The following is a 20,644-nucleotide window of genomic DNA, read 5'->3' as shown; positions in this document are numbered from 1 at the left end:
CCACTGCCTTAACATTTAGGAATAATCCTAAATTTCCACAAAGAGCAGGAAAGCTTTCTTCCTTTTTATTTCTTAAGAAGAGAGAGCCTTCATATATACAATGGAATATTACTCAGCCATAAAAAGAAATGAAATTGAGCTATTTGTAGTGAGGTGGATGGACCTAGAGTCTGTCATAGAGAGTGAAGTAAGTCAGAAAGAGAAAAACAAATACCATATGCTAACACATATATATGGAATCTAAAAAAAGAAATTGTTTTTAAAGGTTCTGATGAACCTAGGGGCAGGACAGGAATAAAGATGCAGACATAGAGAATGGACTTGAGGGCACAGGGAGGGGGAAGGGTAAGCTGGGACAAAGTGAGAGAGTGGCATGGACATATATACACTACCAAATGTAAAATAGCTAGTGGGAAGCAGCCGCATAGCACAGGGAGATCAGCTCAGTGCTTTGTGACCACCTAGAGAGGTGGGATAGGGAGGGTGGGAGGGAGACACAAGAGGGAGGGGATATGGGGATATATGTATACATATAGCTGATTCATTTTGTTATAGAGTAGAAACTAACACAACATTGTAAAGCAATTATACTCCAATAAAGATGTTTAAATAAAAAATTATGGTATACCCTCCCCACCACCAAAAAAAGAGTGCCTTGCTCAGCCCTGGCTTGGATGAGGGTAATTCATCTTATAAACCTAACATCACATTTAGGTTCATCCTAGGGGGATAAGGGAGGCAAGGGGGATTTTTTTTTTTTTTAGTGGCTCAGGCAGACAGAAGAGGATGTATATTTTCCCACGGCCATTCAGCAGGTCAACAAGCTCCTAATTCCCTCCCCAAAGCTCCAGCCACGCGACCTTTCAACATGGCCTAAGCCTAGGTCACTGAGCTCTAGGGCCTTTCCTCATCCACCCCCCTGGATGAAGATCAGCGAAACCGGATCCTTAACCTAATTAACACCAAGCACCAGACATTTTTCTAAGTACTTTACATATGTGACATTGAGGCATAAAAATGTTAAACAATTTGCCTAAGGCCAGAAAGTTAGGAAGTCAAAAGCTGAGATGTGAACCCAGGTGGTCTGGCTCCAGAATCCATGATATTAAACTGCTACATTAGACCAACCCTGCTGCAGGAAGGAGGTGGCTACTCCCACCCCTATGACCACAGGTCAGAAAGAAGCCAACTTGAGATTCAGAGTGAACAAACATTTGCTGAGTATTTAAATGTGCGGGGAAACTTCCACTCCACCACTTGTGGAGGTTCTGCAGCAACAGAACCTTAAGCCTTCCCCTCTTCCTCTCCTTGCCCCCTCGCCCGCCTGTTCCCCAGGTTCTCCCACACTAGAGCATCTCTGGAGCGTCTCTGCCCCAGCCTGCTCTCTGACGACCCTCTGGGGGGTGCCTTCCTCCTCATTCTCTAAACCCAGGATGGTTCAGCCAAGGCTGCTCAACTGGTCACCCAGCTCTGACCACAGCCCCTTCTGCTGCTCCCACTGGGGTGGGGAGGAGGGTCAGCACACTCCAGACACACGGTGTGAGCTATTGCACAGAGGCAGGCTCTGTGCCCTCAACCTGAAGGGAGGAGGGTCTGGCTGCTGAAGCCCCATTAGCCCAGACACGCAGGCTTGGGAGATGGCAGTCAGGAAACACAAGAGTGGTTGTTAAGTAGAAAGCACCACGCGTGTCGCCCCTGTTATTCCCTTTCTGCACTGTCACTCTGACAAGCTCTGACACAGGGGCATTAATTTTTCATGCCACCCTGCCGCAGACACACAGATTTGTTTGGAGCGACGACATACGAAATCCAAATGTGGCTGGAAGCCCAGGGCTCAGATGCTGAGGCCACGGGTCACACATCCTGCTCCCGCCTCATCCACCTGTCCTGCGACACCTGCAGCCGCCGCTTTACATCTGCCACATCCCGTGGCGCCGAGGAACCAAAGGTGACTGGCGAGGAGAGGGACTACAATATTCTCAGTGGGTAGCAGGAAAGTTGATTAAGAAAAATTCACTCCCTCAATGCGATTTCTGATCTCATGTTTATCTTCATTTGAACCATCCTGGGTAGGTGTGTTTTAATTGCAAGCCACTTCCATTCTTTTTCCAGAAGCAGGCAGGGCATAAACTATAAAATAAATAAATGATTAAGGAACATCTAATTATTGTTATTAGTTTCTTACTTGAAGGTACTTCTAAGCTGCTTCTTATTAAAGTCATTCATCAAGGAGCCACTGTGCCCTTTCTGGAGGCGCTGCTCCCAGGACTGACACGAGGCTCACTGTCTCACAAAACCCGCACTGCTTAATAAACAAGAGAATATTGATGGCTGTGAATTCTTCCCTCAGCCTAAACTCCAGCTTGATGGATTGATGCTTCCTAAACACGGAGAATATTTCTCCGGCCATTCATCAGCCCCACCACAAATACAGGTGTCAGCACGAACAGACGTCAGCCTCTAACTGTCTCCCGCAGAGCAGACGTGGAGAAAAAGCCTGCATTCCCACAAAGGGATCTCATCAATTTTTCATGTGCTGCAGTCCCTTGACTTATTAAATATTTATAACAATGTCACTATTTACCAAACAAGCTACCAGGCTGTGTCCGAGGACCCCAGAGCCAGACTCCTTTGTGTACAGAGCAGGGACCACCCTCTGGCTCCCTTCTTCCTTTGGAGAACCTTCTTAGTAGAGGCCGTTGGGTTTGGCAGACAGATTTCTCTGCCTTGCTGCACAAACGCCTCTGTAGGTTCTCCCTAGGCTTTGGTAGAGGGAACTGCGGGGCCGGAGGAGCATCACCCTGCTGGAGACCAAAGCATGAAGCAGCTAAGGTGTCGTGAGTGGGGACTCCCACAGGGGGCTCCCTTGCCATTTCGCCATCCTTGCCACGCTGACCTCACCTTTCCCCTGATCTGCTCCCCATGTCACTCTCTCTATCTGAGGCCACAGTCCAGAGCTCTAATGCTTCCAGGTAATAATGGCAGATTATGTCTCCAGGCAAGAGACAAAGAATTCATTGGCTCCACAGAGGTTAACTGAGCACCTGCAGGTGTAGGGCGCTGCCTTGGGTGCTGGGGATGACGCAATGCGGCAGACATGGGGCTATCTCGCCAGTACTCATCCCCCACAAGTTTCTTCTCTGCCAGAGCCCATCCTTCCAACCCCCAACACTGGCTGGAAATGCCAGTTACTCACTTCCTTTGCTTTCCTTGCAACTTGGTCACAGGCAGGTAACCAAGATCCTGGTCGATGGGATCTGAGGGGAGGTTTTCAGAGAGCAGGGGGTCGATCTGAGAAACATTCCCCACCTGGGCAGAGAAAGGCCCTGTCTTTTTCAACTGGATGTCATCACTGAAGGCCAAATCCGAGGACACAGGCTAACCTGCTGAGAACGGCAGAGGGAAGAGCCTTGGTCCTGGCTGACTCTGTTGAGGCACTGAAAACCCTGCACCTGCCCTGTTTCTGGACTTCCTGTTAAGTGAGGTTTTTAAGATGTCTTTCTTTCACCACTAGAATATCCCAGTAATAAAAAAATTGTTGCAGGCCAGATCCACTACTGGATGCTAAAATTAGTTGGCCAAAGGAGGAGAGACAATATTTGCATGATCTAACATTACCTCCCCAAGACATTTATTAAGTTCATAGGGAAAAAGAGTAACTTTACAGTGGAGAAACCCAGAAGACACCACCTTAACCAAATGGCCAAGGTTTTAACATCACCAGTAATAAGACATATCAATGTCACATTCTCCCTCTGATGCACTGCTTTTGGGATATTCTTGCCAAAAAATGCAAAACCTCAATCTAACCATGACAAAGCATGAACTAAATCCAAACTGAGACACATTCTACATAATAACTGGTTCATACTCTTCAAAACTGTCAAGTTCATAAAAGAGTGAGGGGCTGTCAATTTGGAGGACCTAAGGAGACATGTCACTTAAATGTAACGTGGGATCTGGGGTTGGTTTCTGGAACAGAAAAAAAGACATTAGTGGACAAACTGGTAAAATCCAGATAAACTCTGTAGTTTAGTTAATAGCATTATACCACTGTTGAGTTTTAATCAGTATTATGGCCCTGCAGTGTGCTGACATTAGGGGCAGCTGAGCAGAGTACGTGGTAATCCTCTGGACTGGTTTTGCGACTTTTCTATAAGTATAAAATTATTTTTTTAAGTTTCAAAAAATTAAGCCAAGGACACTCTCCTAAATTCTCTTTCCAAAAAGTAGCAATTTCCTTAATTCCTGAATTTGCTGTAGTAAAAAATTACTCAAGAGATTACACACAAAACAGGACTTTATACAGTGTCGAAGGATTCCCCTTCTAGTAACTGCATTACTAAATGCCGTTGAATATGTTAATTATTAAATTCCCTTATTTAATATAGTGTAGGGTATTGGAGTAATAATGTAAAAACACACAAGTTTTGAAGTAGCAGGCCTAGGTTCATATCCAAGATGTACCACTAATGACTGGTGTGATTTTTAGGTGAGTTATTTTCTCTCTCTGCACCTCAGTATACATATGTATAACACTGAAATAGTGGAGCCTACTTTGTTTGGACATTTTGTTCCTTAGAGCTGAGAACACCCAAAATGACTTAAGTAACAGAGCAAAGACAGACAAAGACTCTGATCTCACGGTAACTATGTTTTGATGGGGCAGACTCATGATAAACTAGTGCTAGTGAATAAATAGAGTTTCATAGGTTTGTTTTATATATCTGTGACTATTTCTGTTTTGCGAATAAGTTCATTTGTACCATTTTTTTAGATTCCACATATAAGCAATATCCTATGATATTTATCTTTCTCTGACTTACTTCACTCAGTATAACAATATCTAGGTGCATCCCTGTTGCTGCAAGTGACATTATTTCGTTCTTTTTAGGGGGTAAGGAGGGGGAGGGATAAATTGGGAGATGGGGATTGACACATACACACTACTATATATAAAATAGATAACTAATAAGGACCTACTATATAGCACAGGGAATTCCACTCAACACTCTGTAATGGCCTATATGGGTAAAGAATCTAAAAAAGAGTGGATATATGTACATGTATAACTGAATCACTTTGCTGTACACCTGAAACTAACACAACATTGTAAGTCAACTATACTCCAATAAAAATTAAAAAAAAAAAAAATTTCAGAGACGGAGGAGTGTTATGAAAATACAACAGGGAAATGAAATAAAGAATGACTGCAGAGCTCTATTTATAATAGCCAGGACATGGAAGCAACCTAAGTGTCCATCAACAGATGAACAGATAAAGAAGATGTGGCACATATATACAATGGAATATCACTCAGCCATAAAAAGAAATGAAATTGAGTTATTTGTAGTGAGGTGGATGGACCTAGAGTCTGTCATACAGAGTGAAGTAAGTCAGAAAGAGAAAAACAAATACCGTGTGTTAACACATATATATGGAATCTAAAAAAAGAATGGTTCTGAAGAACCTAGGGGCAGGACAGGAATAAAGATGCAGACGTAGAGGGCTTCCCTGGTGGCGCAGTGGTTTAAGAGTCCGCCTGCCAGTGCAGGGGACACGGGTTCGAGCCCGGGTCCAGGAAGATCTCACATGTCGCAGAGCAACTAAGCCCATGTGCCACAACTACTGGGCCTGTGCTCTACAGCCCGCGAGCCACAACTACTGAAGCCCGCGTGCCTAGAGCCCGTGCTCTGCAACGGGGGAGGCCACTGCAATGAGAAGCCCGCGCACCGCAACAAGGAGTAGCCCCCAATCACTGCAACTGGAGAAAGCCCACCCACAGCAACGAGGACCCAACGCAGCCAAAAAAAAAAAAAAAAAAATCTTTGAAAAAGATGCAGACGTAGAGAATGGACTTGAGGACACGGGGAGGGGGAAGGGTAAGCCGGGACAAAGTGAGAGAGTGGCAGGGACGTATATACATTACCAAATGTAAAATAGCTAGCTAGTGGGAAGCAGCCGCATAGCACAGGGAGATCAGCTCAGTGCTTTGTGACCGCCTAGAGGGGTGGGATAGGGAGGGTGGGAGGGAGACGCAAGAGGGAGGGGATATGGGGATATATGTATACATATAACTGATTCACTTGGTTATACAGCAGAAACTAACACGACATGGTAAAGCAATTATACTCCAATAAAGATGTTAAACAACAACAACAAAAAGAGTGACTGCAGAGCCGGGCAACAACGACTCTGGATACGGGGGTCCAGAGAGGACGTCCTGGGGTTCCATTTGAGATGAGAAAGGACCTGCCACATGAACATGCAGGGGAAGAGCATTCCGGGCAGAGGAAACAGCAAGTGCAAGGCCCTGTGGTCAAGACACTCAGGTGGCTTCTGTGCCTGCAGTGAAGGAGAGCGACATAAGATGGGGTTGGAGAAGGGGGCAGATTTATTTAAGAGGCTGAGGCAGAAGCCCAGTCAAGATACTACAGAGCCTTGGACTCGACTCGGGTGTCATCAGTGGAAAGAAAGAAAAGTGGGCAGGACATAATTGTGGAAGTAGGCTTGGACAGGGCTTGCAAATGGATCAGATGTAAGGGTGGGGGCTGAGAGGAAAAGCAGAGTCAAGGATGGATCCCTGGCTTCTGGACTGAGCGACTAGAGTGGATGGTGATGCCACTTACTGAGCCCTAGAAGGGGATGGAAAAATGGATCAGAAGCAATATTTAAAGAGTTAATGGCTGAAAACTTTCCCAAGACTGATTCATGAAGTGCAGGATAGAAACAAACAAAACAATAACCCCACACTAGGCCCATCATAATGAAACTGATGAAAAACAAAGAGAGGCATCTTCAAAGCATTTAGAAAAATAAAATAAAACACCTTCAAAGGAACTGACTTATCAACAGAAATAATAAAAAGCAAAAGACCATGGAATGAAAATGAAAGAAAATAACTTGCAACCTAGAAATCTATTCCCAGTGAAAATACCCTTCAAAGGCAAAATAAAGACATTTCCAATCACCTAAAAACTAAGAGAATGCATCATTAGCACGGGCTTGAAAAAGAAACACTAAAGGGAATTCTTCAGGAAGAAGGAAAATGATCACAGAGGAAATACTGAAATGCAGGAAGGAATGCAGAGCAATGGAAAGTAAATATCTTGTAAAAAAGTAAAAAAATATCTTGTAAAAAATATCTTATAAAAAAGTAAAAAAATCCATATGAATATTGACTTCTAACATTAATAATAATAGTTTAGTTATGACATCTAACATTAATAATAATAATGTTAGTTACATGAGTTATATATACAGTCATCCCTCAGTATCATGGGAGATTGGTCCCAGGACCCCCGCACCCCGTGAAGACCAAAATCCAAGGATGCTCGAGTCCAAGGATGGCGTAGTGCAGTTGGCCCATATCCATGGGTTCTGCATACGTGGATTCAACCACCTGTGATATGGAACCTGCAGATAGGGAGGGATGACTGTATATGTATGTTAAATACACATAGAATTCGAATACACGACAAATAGCAAATGGCAGAAAGGGTATAATGGAATTAAAGTGCTCTAAGACTCTGAAGGGGTAAAAAATTACTAGTTCTTCTTAGACTCCTATAAATCAAGAACGCATGTTGAAATCACAAGGATAACCATTGAAAGAAGAGGAAAAGAATGCATAACAAACAGAGGCGAAAAACTGGAATTTAAAAAAACGACTGATCTAAAAGAAAGAAGAGAAAAAGAAATATAAAACAGCTGGGATAAATATTAAAGAAACAGTGAGATAGTATTATAGATGAAACTAAATACATTAGTGATTATATAAAATGTAAATAAACCAAGCACCCCAATTAAGCCTCCCAACGATCATATAGATACAATTAGACACACGGAACAGGTGAAGAATTTGAGGCACAGGGAAGTTAAGTAACCTGTCCAAGGTTGCCCAGCTAGGAAGTCATGGTACCAGGATTCGAACCTAGCAGCCTGCCCTCAGGGCCTCTGTCCACCTAACACTGCTTTAGGTCAGCCCTTCCACCGGCCTCTACCCAGATTCCTGCAACAAGTTCCTAACCAGGGCTCGCTGGTGCCACATCGTTGCCATGGTGACCATGCTACGTCACAAACTGGATCTCATCTCTCTCCCAAATTAAAATCTCTTCCTGGAGTCTCATTTACCTCAGGACAAATGTGTAAGGTCAAAAAGGGTCCTTCCAGATGAAGCCTCTGCCAACCTCCCTCTCCCTTCATCCACTATGCCCTGCCTTCCTGCCCTACGTTCCAGGAAGATTGGACTCCTGGGGTTTCCAGAAAGTACAAGCAGTTTCCCCAGCCTGGAATGTATGAGTCATGCTCCAATGCCCCCTCCTCTGTAGAGCTCCCAGGAAGGTCAGGGTCAGCCCCACCTCCCCATCCCCTAAGCCCTTTCTCTGTGCCACACACTGTGCTGAATGCTTTACAGGAATCATTCCCATTTAACCCTCACAACTCCATGATGCAAGTACCATCATTCTTTATCTTCTAGATAGGAAGGCAGAAAGGCTAAGTGGATTACCCAAGCAAATCCATTAATCCAGTTAGTAAATATTTACTTAGTAACTATCCTGGGCCTGGCACTCTCCTAGGTGGTGGGAAGAGAGCAGCAAGCTGAACAAACAGCCCTGTCCTCCTGTGAGCATATATACCATAGGTGTGTAGTATACACTGCATATATATTGTATAGATACTGTGGTTGTTGGTACTAAGTGATATGAAGAAAATGAAGTAGGGAGGAGGGAGAGAATGTGAAGCTGGCTGCAGTGTTTTTTTAAAAGGTGGCCAGGGGAGGCCTGAGACGCTGACATCTGAGCAAAGACACAGGAGAGATAAGGGAATGAGCCATGTGGCATCTCAGAGACAAGGTTTCTGAGCAGAGCAGCTGGAAGTGGCTGCAGGTGGGGTGGGAGATGCCTCGAGGGAGGAGCAGTGAGTGAAAGGCATGGGCAGCACACACTGAAGTCCTCATTATCTACCAACCAACCCGACCCCTGACTAGACAGCGAGCCCCGCGGAGCATGGTCCTATCTCCAGACAGGAGGCATTGCTAAACGAAGAAACTTGGACTTTAATTCTGAATAAGACAGTTAAAGGGGCACCTTCCCCAACACAACCTTCTATGGATTTGGAACCCTGAGGCCGGAGCTGACCATCCTTGGGCCACACTGCGCCATTCTCCACCCTACGCCTTCCCTCCCCCACTCTCCGAAGGAATCCGACGCTGTGTCCCTATGTCTTGGGTACAGGATCTGTACACTGTGGGCCTCCATGAAATCTTTCTAAACAAAGGAAAGGTACAGAAGGAGAGCCTGCCAGCGTCAGGGAGGCCTGATTCTAACGCTGGTTTCGCTCACATTGTCTTCCCACTTTCTTGAAGAAAAACGGAGTTGTTATAAATCCAAAGAGCAAATCAAATTAATGTCACACCCCTGCACGCTCTAAGAAACAGGGTGCAAGGCTGATGGGTTATGCGGCATCATGCAAAAACCTATCCCTCTGGGAGAGGACAGCCCTGGTCCTCTGTGTGGCAAATGTTGGCAGGGGATGAGAAACATGGCTAAGGCCAGGCCAAGTCAAGACTGAATTCCAGAGGGTTCTACAAGAGGAAGAGAGAGGGGACCTCTACCGGATGACCCCTGTGGAGACGCCTGAGACACAGAACAGAGCCACAAAATGAAACACCGCAACATCCACCTGGGAGAATCCAGGAGCCACCTGGGAAAGACAGAGAGGGTCCTGGGAAAGACAGAGAGGATCCTGGGGGCTGGGGGGCAAAGGGGCGGCAGCAGGCTTCAAGGCACACCCTGTGGAGTGACAGTGGCCTGCAATCACTCGCAGGACCCACGGCAAGGGGCTTTATCAGGCCTTTGCTTCTTCCAGGAAGACCGACAGAGGGAAACGTGTGCAGGGAGATACTGCTCGTTCAAATATTTGAAAGTCATCTTCCGAACTCTAAGGAGACAGAGTGATCCTTCAATACCTGCCTAAAAATTAAATCTATGTATTTTATGGCACGTGAACACTTCCAGACATAAATGACGCCTCCCGAATGATCAGTGTACTACATGGTTACATTCTTTAATACAATCTGAAGCAGTTTTACTACTTAAAACGAGAGAGGTTTATAGTGCTGTACCTCGGGTTTTATGCCATATGGTTCACACTCATCCTGGGTTCAGAACAGCCTCCCTGCCCCAACCCTGAACCGGAACACTGTGCTGTAGGAAAATAAGATCTGTCCTGTGATCTGTATTCAATTTTTAGGAAAAATGATGGCTGGTGGTACTTATCAAAACTGAAACCCATGCTCACTTTTAATGTTCCTCAACTCGTATTTAATAAGCACTTCCACAGAGGCTAAGAACTTGGAGGCTGGACTTCTCCTAAAATACCTTTGATAATGGTGGTCTCTAGTGCCCCCAAGTGGTCATAAGTGATGTGACATCCTCAATAGGGATTCCCGTCCTGAGAGGTGGTAAATTTTTGCCACCTGGAAATTTTTATCAGAACAGGATGGTTGAAAACGAAGATATCAGGGGCAACAGAGGGCCCAGAAAAGAATGGTTCCTTTTATACTATTTCCTCCCATCATAAAAATTTGGTAGAAGAGGGAAATAATACAAAGCCCATTGGAAGTGAGTTAGAATGTGAGTTCTTGTCCAGTTCCATGGCCCAGGACAAACTGCATCTTGGAGAAAATGGCTATATTAATCCTTGGTTGTGAAAATTAAATAAGCACGGATGTGATTTTTTTGCTTTAAAATTTTACTTACAGAGTATCTGTATGTATCCTTCTGTAACTTGTTTTCACTTAACACTACAATTTTAAAGCATTTTGTATTCATCAGTGTAGTACAAGTATCTGCTTAATTTCCAAGGTTAATTAACACCAAAAATACAGAGGTTGGCAAGGGGGAGAAAGAGGAATATGGCTTGAAGAGGGCATCATGTAATAAATTTATTATATTTTGTTACATTTTCCACTTTTCTCTTAATTCCAACTGTATACTATATAATCAACTGCTGTTCCAGAAATAAAACGTTTTAAACATAAAAATATAAATTCTGCTTCTTAAAAGTGCATACACTTTGAATAATAAAACATACAAATAAATAACAGAAGTCAGTGACACATCTCACGCACTTGTTCTAAAATAATTTAAAATGTATGATACACTTTGTTTCCAGCCTCAAGGAAAGACATCTTGCCTTCCATATTACTGTACAACTAAAGAAAATTATACACAAATCACTATGAATGGTGCATGAACACCACCAAAGCATTTTGTATACAGTGATATGACATGCAGCTTTTAAGACAACTATAGAAATTCCAGTGTAAAAACTTAAGAGTTCAATCAAGAAACTATTTTTGTAATGGGGCTTGAATTCAATTTTAACCAGTGGTGAGAGGCACAGTTGGTGAGCAAAACTATAGGGAACATAAATGCATATTTAAAAGGCCTACAAAGAGAACTTCAGCTTCAGAAACACTGCCTTCCCCATTTGGTATAATGACACCTCACCGTTTAGAATAGCACCTAGGAAATTTCATATTGCGTTTTCACCATTACAACAGGTATCACTGCTCCAGGCGGCCCTTCTAAAGGAGCATTTCCAACTTGGATTTTTATTTATATATTATTCCTTGAAATGTTGAAAACACCAGGTAAATTCTTTTTTTTGTAGGCAGCAACATGCTCAACAGGAAGAAACCACCTGAGAAGCACAGCAGCTTATTTTGAAGATGTTGTAGTGCATTCAGCTCACCACAGATTAAAATTAAATTTCATTTGCCTCCACAGGTAACATGTACTGCCAAATTTTTGGATGAATATTATTTGATTTTTTAATTACATGAAAAAATACCGAGGGTTACCTGAAAAAAGACCCCAAATAAAATGCTTCACATTCATTTTTAAACTAAAAAAAAAAAAAATTCCTGAAACTACATTCTGGATAGTAGAGAGTGAGCTAAATAGGAAATTGGGCAGCAGCCTAGGGTTTGCTACTGTAATTACTACAAGGTGACAATCGGTCTATCAAAATCAGGGACAGGTTTTTCAAAGCCACTGAAGGCTTTACTTCCATTTTCTAACTCAGAGTGACCGCCCTGCTCCCCCAAGGGTCTGGCCCTGCTGTGGCATCCAGGGGGAAGGGCTCTGGGAAGGAGGCAAACCCATGGGGCACTCTGCCTGCTTCAGCAAACTAAGGACCACCGGTTCCCACCAGACGGCCAGTGCTGAGGCACACACAAAGCTCCAAGCTCCTCACATCAGAAAGGCCCCCCTGATTTCAAACAGGAGGTTGATCAGTAGCTCTCAATCTCTTTTTTTTTCTTTTCTCTCCAAAGCAACAGAGAAGTCTGAGTCACTCCTGAGTACTTCATACGGCAGTGATTCTCGCCATAGTTCTCAGCAAAGGAAGGGTGTATCACAGTGTTTCTCAATTCTGACTGCAAATTAGAAATATCTCGGAGCTTTCAATATAAATATGGTAATTCCTGGGACCTGCCCCTACACTAAGTATATCAAAAGCTTGGGAGTGGGACCCAAGCATTTTTAAAAGTTCCCTAGAAGAGTCTAGTGAACACTGGCTATCAGAATCTCAGACGAGTCACTCAGAAGAGGCTTGACAGAATCCTGGGGAGAGTACGCCTGGGAGATTTGAAAAAGCCTCCCCAGTCTGCTATGGATCTCCCTTCTCCCCCAAATTGGGAAACACGGGTCTCAGACGAACGTGAGATGGCTCTAGAACCTACCCCACTGTCAATGCTACTGTAAACGCCACAGTTTAGTCTCATTGTGACCAGCAGCTGGGAAGCTCCAAAGCTTTCCAGAACAGCTCAAGTCTCTACAAAAGTGTTTTAAAATTGTTAGCAGTTTTAGAAGCCACATTCTCCCCTTGTGGCCACAATGGAACCGTAGAAGATATAAAAAATTAAGATCTATAGAAAATGGCAGGTTATTTTTAGAACAAAATACTTTAGGAAAGTCTTCAGGCTAAATACAGTATATAAACCAGTGAGTGTTCAACATACCCATTTCCACTCCTGCTTGCACAATACTTATTTTACATACAATTTTGCCAATGATCAAAACAAAAAAAAAAAAGAAAAATCGGCAAAGAGAAACACGTGCAAAGCAAGAAATCACATTCATGTTCTTTGATACTGATTAAGCCACATTTTAAAAATTACAAATTCAAAAATAGAGCTCCATAATCTAAGAATTGTGTGTGGGTTTTTTTTTTTAAACTTACGTTGAGTGTTAAATAGTCTGTATTTTTTTATTAGTTGCTTGCATAGGCAGTAAGAGCATGCTTTCTGGGTTAGATGGAGGCCATGCAAAATTATTTTCATTATTTGGGGGAAAAATGATTGGTCATGCTTAAAATGCAGCTGCAAAAACACTTTGGGAGTTGATCAAAAGGCAGTATGAGACTGAGTGTTCATTTAAATAAAAGCATGGGATTCCCCCCCAAAATATGTAGTCAGGTTTAGCAACAATATACCCTTCGTGAAATTGCAGACAGACAGCCTGTACAGTAACAGCTATTTTTTGTGTTTATGTTTATGTTTATGATATAGGCACTGGTTTGTCAGCAAGTTTTGCTCTTCTCAATTCCAAATAATACAAAGTTCAACACACCTCACAGAATACGTTTTATTGAAACTGTGCTTATGGTTTGCATACTATCTCAAAAATCCAACCCGGAAACACTAATTATCTTTGCATCCAATAATTATGATAACCTACACAGGAAACAGTACCTTCAGCTGTTCGGTAATTTGTCAGAATGAAATTTAACGTCGGATGTCAATCTACTTTTTAAAGCATGTTTATTTGAAAAAAAATGAGCTTTGTTCACAGCTCTTCTCTGTTCCTTTTTTCCTAAAGGCTGCCACCTGTTTCCTTCACGTTCTGCTTCTGTTTTTTCATGACAGGTACTTTAGAGGGATGACAATTTCTCTCCCCACCCACCCTCCAAAATCCCCACATCCATCTCATACAAATGCGGATGACCGAATTCTAATGAAAAGTGACTCTGTAATGGATTTCCATATCCCTAAGTAGTAGAGACAGCACAGTCTGAAAAAGAGGATGTGACAGTAAAATGTCTCCAAAGATGAAGAAGGCCACTTTTGGTTTCCAGAACAGAACAGACTTGTTCACGAGGCCCACAGGCTCAGCTGATCACCAGGATCCACTTGATCTTTCTGCTCGGGAGGACTGTCGCTCCACCTAGGACATCACTGGCATCCCCTGGTTCATCAGCTGTGCTCCCAGGGCTCCTCAGCTACAGCAAACTCTCGAAGCTCTCAGCTTGCCTTTACAAGCAAAGCAGGCCCTCAACGAATGTTTGCAGAATGAATAAATGAATGAATGAATGACGAGAGAATGATTACAGAAGAGGTCAGAGAAGCCTCACAGACATTAACAATATTTTACCATGTCACAAATACTCCCACATTTCTATTGGTCCAGAGGAGCATTACTTACTTTCAGTTAGGCTGCTTTTAGGATAAGAAAATACAAAAAAGGTGGGAGACGGTCTTGAGATGATACGAGCTTAACAGTTTCTTTGTGCTTCCACATTATATAAGGGATTACAAAGGCAAGGTGTAGGGCTGTCCTACGGAATGATACAGACTCAGTGCACTCGATGTTTATAGGAAAAGAAATCAAGAATAAAGTTTTTTAAAAGCAAACAAACATTACAGATGCAACGCTACTGTTGGTGATTATTTTGTGCCTACCAGGAAATGACTACTCTAATCAGGCCCACCTGGTTGTCAACCAGGAACCCGGGTCTACCATCCTCAGCAGGTGATTTTTAACCCCAAAACACATACAAGCTCATTGTACCAAACATCACTGGGAAAAGAAAAAACAAAACACCAAGTCACTAACTCTACCAAAGAACTGAACTGAACCAAGTAATAATTTTCCCATAGGGTACTTCACACCACAAAGAGCACCTCCAAACTTTGGGGCAAAATATCCTTTTCCGTGGCTTAAAGGTTGTAACCTAATAATTAAGAATGAAGTTTTCATTGTTTACCAAGCACAGAAATATAATAGCCTAAAGATGCCTAAACAGTGCCATAATACTTCCTGATTTTTTTTCCATTTAAATCTGAAACAAGAACTAAACTCCACAGACATAAGTTTATAGATACGGAAAATTTATTTCTAGATCCCATGGAAATTTAATGGAGTTCGCAGAGTTGTGTTTTTTCTCTTAAAGACACTAGACGTAACAGAAAATCCATTCCTGGAGGACTCAGAGTAAAAATACTTACCACCGTGAAAATTAAACTAGATTCTAATTAATACTTAACTCTTTACAGCCCCCAAAAAAGTGTTATTAAAACACTCGGTGTAGTCAAACTATGATTCTAAGACTGTTTCAGAGCTTCAGATAGGAGATTTCAAACGAGATTTACCTATTAAAGAAAGATGAGAGTCAGACAAACACTCAGTTCCGGATATTGACAACCCCACATTTGGTGCATCTTTTTAGGAAATAAAAGTGATACAGGAAAACTCGAAGTGGCTAGGCACAGATCAGGCTGTCAATGTGCCGTTGGACGCAACAACAAGATCGAAGGCAGTCACAGCCCAGCAGGGGAGAGTAAGGCTGCTTTGGGAAACCAGACGTCTGTACGGTGAAACGAGGACACCAAGCAAAGTGGTGAGTCAGGATCGAGTGCAATGGGCGACAGGCTCACAGGAAGTGAATTTCAGGGAGCACTCGTGTAACTCTCACAAGGCTGAACGTGTAGGTCTTAAACACTGCAAGGGTCTAAAATTCCAGCGACCCGCCACATAAATGGCCTCCAGACCTGCAAGTTACCTGCTAATGCTCAAATCAGCAGCAAAATAAAGTTAAGTAACTTACTGGAAACATTTCCCAAGAGGTATTCATAGAAAAGAAAGAAAAAAAAAAACAGGGCAGTGCAGAATTCATAGCTATGCATGTAATATGTGTTACAGTCACTTCACACAGAGCAATACTGAAAAGGGAGATCATAAATGGATCTGTGCACAGAGTTCAGGAAGAACCTGAAGAGTCCATGACTTAAAAAAAAAAGTTAATATGTAAAAGCATATAAACTTAGCATGCTATATTTCATGGCAAAGTGACAAATGCTATTCAAAGAGAATTGGAACTATGACTCTCTTGACATTTAAAAAAAGTGAAAAAAAAAAAAAGCACAAAATTCCAGAATACCTCCTAAAAGCCTGAAATTATATATATATATATATATATATATATATATATATATATATATATATATATATATATATATAATTTTGCTTATCTTTGGATTTCTGTGAGGTTCCCTTTTTTTTCTAAACAAGAAATGCAACTTGCACTGACAATGCCAGATGGACCATGCTCCATCCTGCTTGTGAGTTTCTGGGTAAGAGATTAAATCTTCAGCACAAAGAAGAAATAAATGAGTTCCTGAAAAACAGTCACAACTAAGACTGACAGGCAGGACCAGAAGTGTGCATATAACACTTTGTCACACATCGTTCTAACATACCATCACTAACTGCTGGCATTAGGCAACTTCTTTCCTCTCCAAATTACAAGATGAGGAAACAAAGGCATGCACACATGGTGCAGCATGGAGCTTTCAACTTCTAATGTGGAAAAAAGCAACAACAGAGAAGGAAAATGGCAGATTTATGCATCCAGTTTAGAATCCATTTTTTTTCTCCAGGACTCTTTCAAAGGTATTAACTGCTCTACTACACTTCAAAATCCCAATGACCTTAGCTCGCAAATTGACAAGGAAAAAAAAAATTTAACTACTAGCGACTGGCTTTCCAGCTATCCAGTTTGCCACCTCTTAGGACATATCCCAAGGGTCAAGACAGCTTATGGTACAGACATCTTTGCAGATATGAAGGTGGTGAAGGACTTCATTTCTACCTCTAAAAACTTCTATCTGTGGCAGTAGGAGAAATGACAGCCACCCACAGGCCACCTTCTTCTTCGATCCTTTCACTGATGTGCGCACCCATCCTAGACTAGCTGAGTATATACCTGAGAAACATTAGTGTTAAAATATTGCCCTTTACAAAGACTGGTAGATGGGGCCAAAGTGCAGAAAGCAACAGTCTTCCCTCGGTTTGTTTCACTGTTAGTGTCACAGTTTTTAGAGCTTCTGGTGCCACACGACAATCCGCACGCAGTTGAGGACAAATTCCGCTCAGATGAAACCCAAGTCAAATAATTCATCCTTCTACAGAGCACACTAACGACAGCTTAACTGGTTCACAGGTTTCAAATCCCTAGTGTCCAACGAAAGTCATTAGAGTTCTCTAGAAAGAAATATGTACAATTGCTAAAGGGACCGTCCAGGGTATTGTCTGCAATTATTCCAGTTAACTTGGTATCAATGCTTTGCCTATGGCTGTTATTTGGTTCAATGGCAGAATAAGGCGATGCTTTTAACAATTTGCAATTGAATTCTACACACACACACACACACACACACACACGTATGTCAGGCACGTGACCCAAAAAATACAAAAGCATAGAGGGCTTTGGTGGGAGGGAAGGGGTTCTAAATAAATTAACATCTTTACAGATAAAACACTTGGATTGCAGAAATATCACTGAGGTTTTTGAGAAGGCCGTGCATTGGTTTGCATGCTAGAAGGTAACTTTTTTGAGGATTTCTCAGCAGACTGCCTGCAACCAGGAGACGAGGGCACTCCAGAATCTAGCTGGGAAGACTTGGATTTGCGAGCGGACAGCAGGGAATGTTTAGCAGAAGCAGGGTCCTTGGAGGCAAGCTGCTCTTTTCCAACTGCATTCACATTTGGCTGCTGGGAGCCTAGCGCCTGGGAGCCTTTCTCTGCCTTGTCATCCACTGCACTCTTAGAGACGGACTTGACTGAGCTCCCGCCCACCTTCTTGGACAACAAGGTTGTCTTGCCAAGATCCGTCGACCGCCGGGTTTCCTTCTGTCTCAAGGCTGACTTGAAGAAGGACAGCCCCTTGTCCTCCGACTTGCTGTCCCTCTTCAGACCGGCCTTCATGTTCATGCTGGGGGAGCGCAGGCTGGCCATGGAGGAGCTACGGACATGCTTTCCGTCCCCCATGCCGTCCCCGGCTCTGGCCTGGCTCACGCGAGGAGAACTGGGTTTGGGGCTGGAGGTGACGCTGGCTCTGTCGGAAACCAGGCTTTGTCTGGAGCCCTCTCTGCTTAAGCTCCTGTCTGAAGTCCTGCTCTTCCCAGGAGGGAAGGGGCCCCTCGGGGCAGGGCCTGAGGCTTTTTTGGCGGATGAGGAGGAAGCACTGTCAGCGAGGGAAGAAGCTGACTTCTGCTTCTGGAGCGAAGGAGATGACACGGAGTCCTGGGATTTGGGGGAGGACTCCTTTTGGCGGGCAGGGGAGGAATGCCGTCCACTGGCCCTGGAAGAAGAATCGGCTTTGCTTCGGGAGCGGGAGGGCTTTACAGAAACTTTTACAGGAACAGGAGAAGAAGGGGATGTACTGGAAAGAGATGATTCCTGGCTGGCCAAGACTGGTCTCCCCTTCCGCAAGCTTCTGTTTGGCTCAGGAGCGCCTCTGGAGCCGGGGGATCTCCTGGCTGTGCTCTCCGATTTCTTTGCGAGGGAGTCTGGGTGGCTTGGAGGTTTCACCTCTTTGACTGGAGAGCTGTCTACAGAATCGCTCTGATCCACATAAGCAATCTGGTTATTGTTATCAAATGGACCCGATATGGGGGGCAATGGATCCCCTTGTACTGAGCTTTTGCTCTGTGTGTCTACAACACTGGAGTTCAACTTGCAGGTGTCTGACTCGTCTTTGAACACACCTTCCATGACAGCCAGAGGGGCCCGACCCACAGCCTTGTGCTCCCGTCGACTGTGACTATCGCTTGAGTCCTGGTAACTGCTGGACAGGTTCCTCAAGCTACCAAAGCAAGAGATGGAAACCTTGTCGTCCACTGCTTCCCCAATCTTCTCCAAGGTGGAGGCAGAGGTGTGAATCGGAGAGTCCCCTGAGAAGCGGGAAGGGGAACTGGAACGCATCTGCAGCTTAGCAGACAGGGACCAGGAAGGTCTGATGCAATTTTCATTGACAGCCAAGGGGCTGGTGACAGAAGATCTGGATGACAAGCTCTGGCGCTGGACGCTTCTCACGAACGGTCGAGTTGAGAAACCTCCTGAATGCAGCAAAGAGAGTGTCGTTAAGCTAAACCTACCAAATGTCCTTACTAGGACATCCATCTAAGACGGTAGGAAATCAAGGGGTCTGGGGTCAAGGAGTAGTCATGTGATTTTAACTCTTCTGAGGCCAGATCCTTTACCTATGAAATATGGGCATTCTAACTTGAGGATCAGCAAACCACCTTCTTGCTCGACATCAGGGGTCAGCAGACTTTTCCTCTAAAGGCCCAGACAGTAAATATTTTAGGCTTTGTGGGCCAGCTGCTCAACTCTGCCACCCTAGCTGCGAAAGTAGCCGCAGGCAACACAAACAAATGGGCGTGGCTGCGTTCCAATAAAACTTTTTTTTTTTTACACAAATAAAGGCAGGGGCCATATTTGGCCTGTGGGCTATACTCTGCTGACCCTTGTTGTAACTCACAGAGCTACTATGAGAATTAAATAAAATCTTAAAAGTCCTGTGCCCAGCAAGGCACCTGGCACTGCACAGCTGCTCAATAAATGTGAGCTACTTCATTTACAGCTTCTTCATCCTATTAAGAACACTGGGGCCCACAGCAGTGCAGTCCTTGCCCAAGATCACACGGACAGAGGCAGAGCTAACACCAGAACCGCAACCCCTTCCCCCCAACTCAATGCCACAGGTAGGCGGGCCTGTAATCGTTGACTATGAAAGCAATCAGTGGAAAGCCTCCAAGGAAAATATTCATAATTAGAACACTATACTCCTATTTTAAGTGACTTAAAACTTCCACAGAAAATATTCTAAATTAAATTCTCCACACACTTGATGCTGTAGCTGTGGTATTAATAAAACTCTGTCTGGATGAGATCCTAAGAGATAGGCCCTGTTCTGTGGGCACCACCCAGCACCGCTGCATGATGATGGTGCTGATATCGATTTCGCCAACTACACCGTTTAAAAACAGACTGGGGCCAAACCATATCTAGGCTTACTGTTAAAACAACAGTGAATTCTAGGTTTAAAGGCTGTGTTGAAAATAACCTCTAAATAATAAACAAGCCAAGGTTCACTGGTCAGTTTTTCATAAAATGTCAGGAGCTTCACAGTTACAGCCCAAGACTCTTTTTCTACAAAAAAAGAAGCAACAGCCAGAAGCAGGGGTAGAGCTGGAGCTGCGACAGAGCTCTCGTCTGCCCTTCCTCTTCCAGCCTCCTGAGCGCCACTAGGAGCGGCTACTGGACGTGATGGAACTGCTGACCACAGAATGAGGCCTGCTGGGGGATGAGTCACTGTCCTCGTTATAGAAGCTGAGCTCACTCTCCCCTGCTCCTCCCAGCTCTCAGGGCTCCGGCTGCCCGGCCCTCCCCACACCACCTGGGGTCCCCGTGAGAACCGAGGGCTGTTCCGCCACTACTCAAGCGGCAGCTGAAGGCAAAACACTGGAGCTCAATTTCTATCAGATTTTCAAAGCTTTTATACTGTGACTATC

At 43.9% G+C, this 20,644-nt stretch overlaps 1 protein-coding gene across 3 annotated transcripts in view; it reads right to left on the bottom strand.

Annotated features, from left to right (window-relative positions):
- Window positions 1-9,547: 9,547 nt before the first annotated feature.
- The window catches only part of USP31 (ubiquitin specific peptidase 31), a 77,246-nt gene continuing 66,149 nt past the window's right edge, over window positions 9,548-20,644 (bottom strand). For 2 of the 3 annotated variants that reach the window (XM_022588555.3, XM_089896034.1), the window contains one exon: window positions 9,549-19,186. In XM_022588555.3, the coding sequence (XP_022444263.1) occupies window positions 17,625-19,186 (1,562 nt within the window). In that variant the 3' untranslated portion in view covers window positions 9,549-17,624. Of the gene's footprint in view, window positions 19,187-20,644 lie in introns of all 3 variants that reach the window. The other variant, XM_089896035.1, reaches the window with a different exon arrangement.

This window comes from Delphinapterus leucas, chromosome 15 (genome assembly GCF_059928025.1).
Source record: "Delphinapterus leucas isolate spDelLeu-1000000601 "Yukka" chromosome 15, BTC_Dleu_Yukka2, whole genome shotgun sequence".
NCBI classification, from domain to species: Eukaryota; Metazoa; Chordata; class Mammalia; order Artiodactyla; family Monodontidae; genus Delphinapterus; species Delphinapterus leucas.
This window is presented reverse-complemented; position numbering and strand designations above follow the sequence as displayed.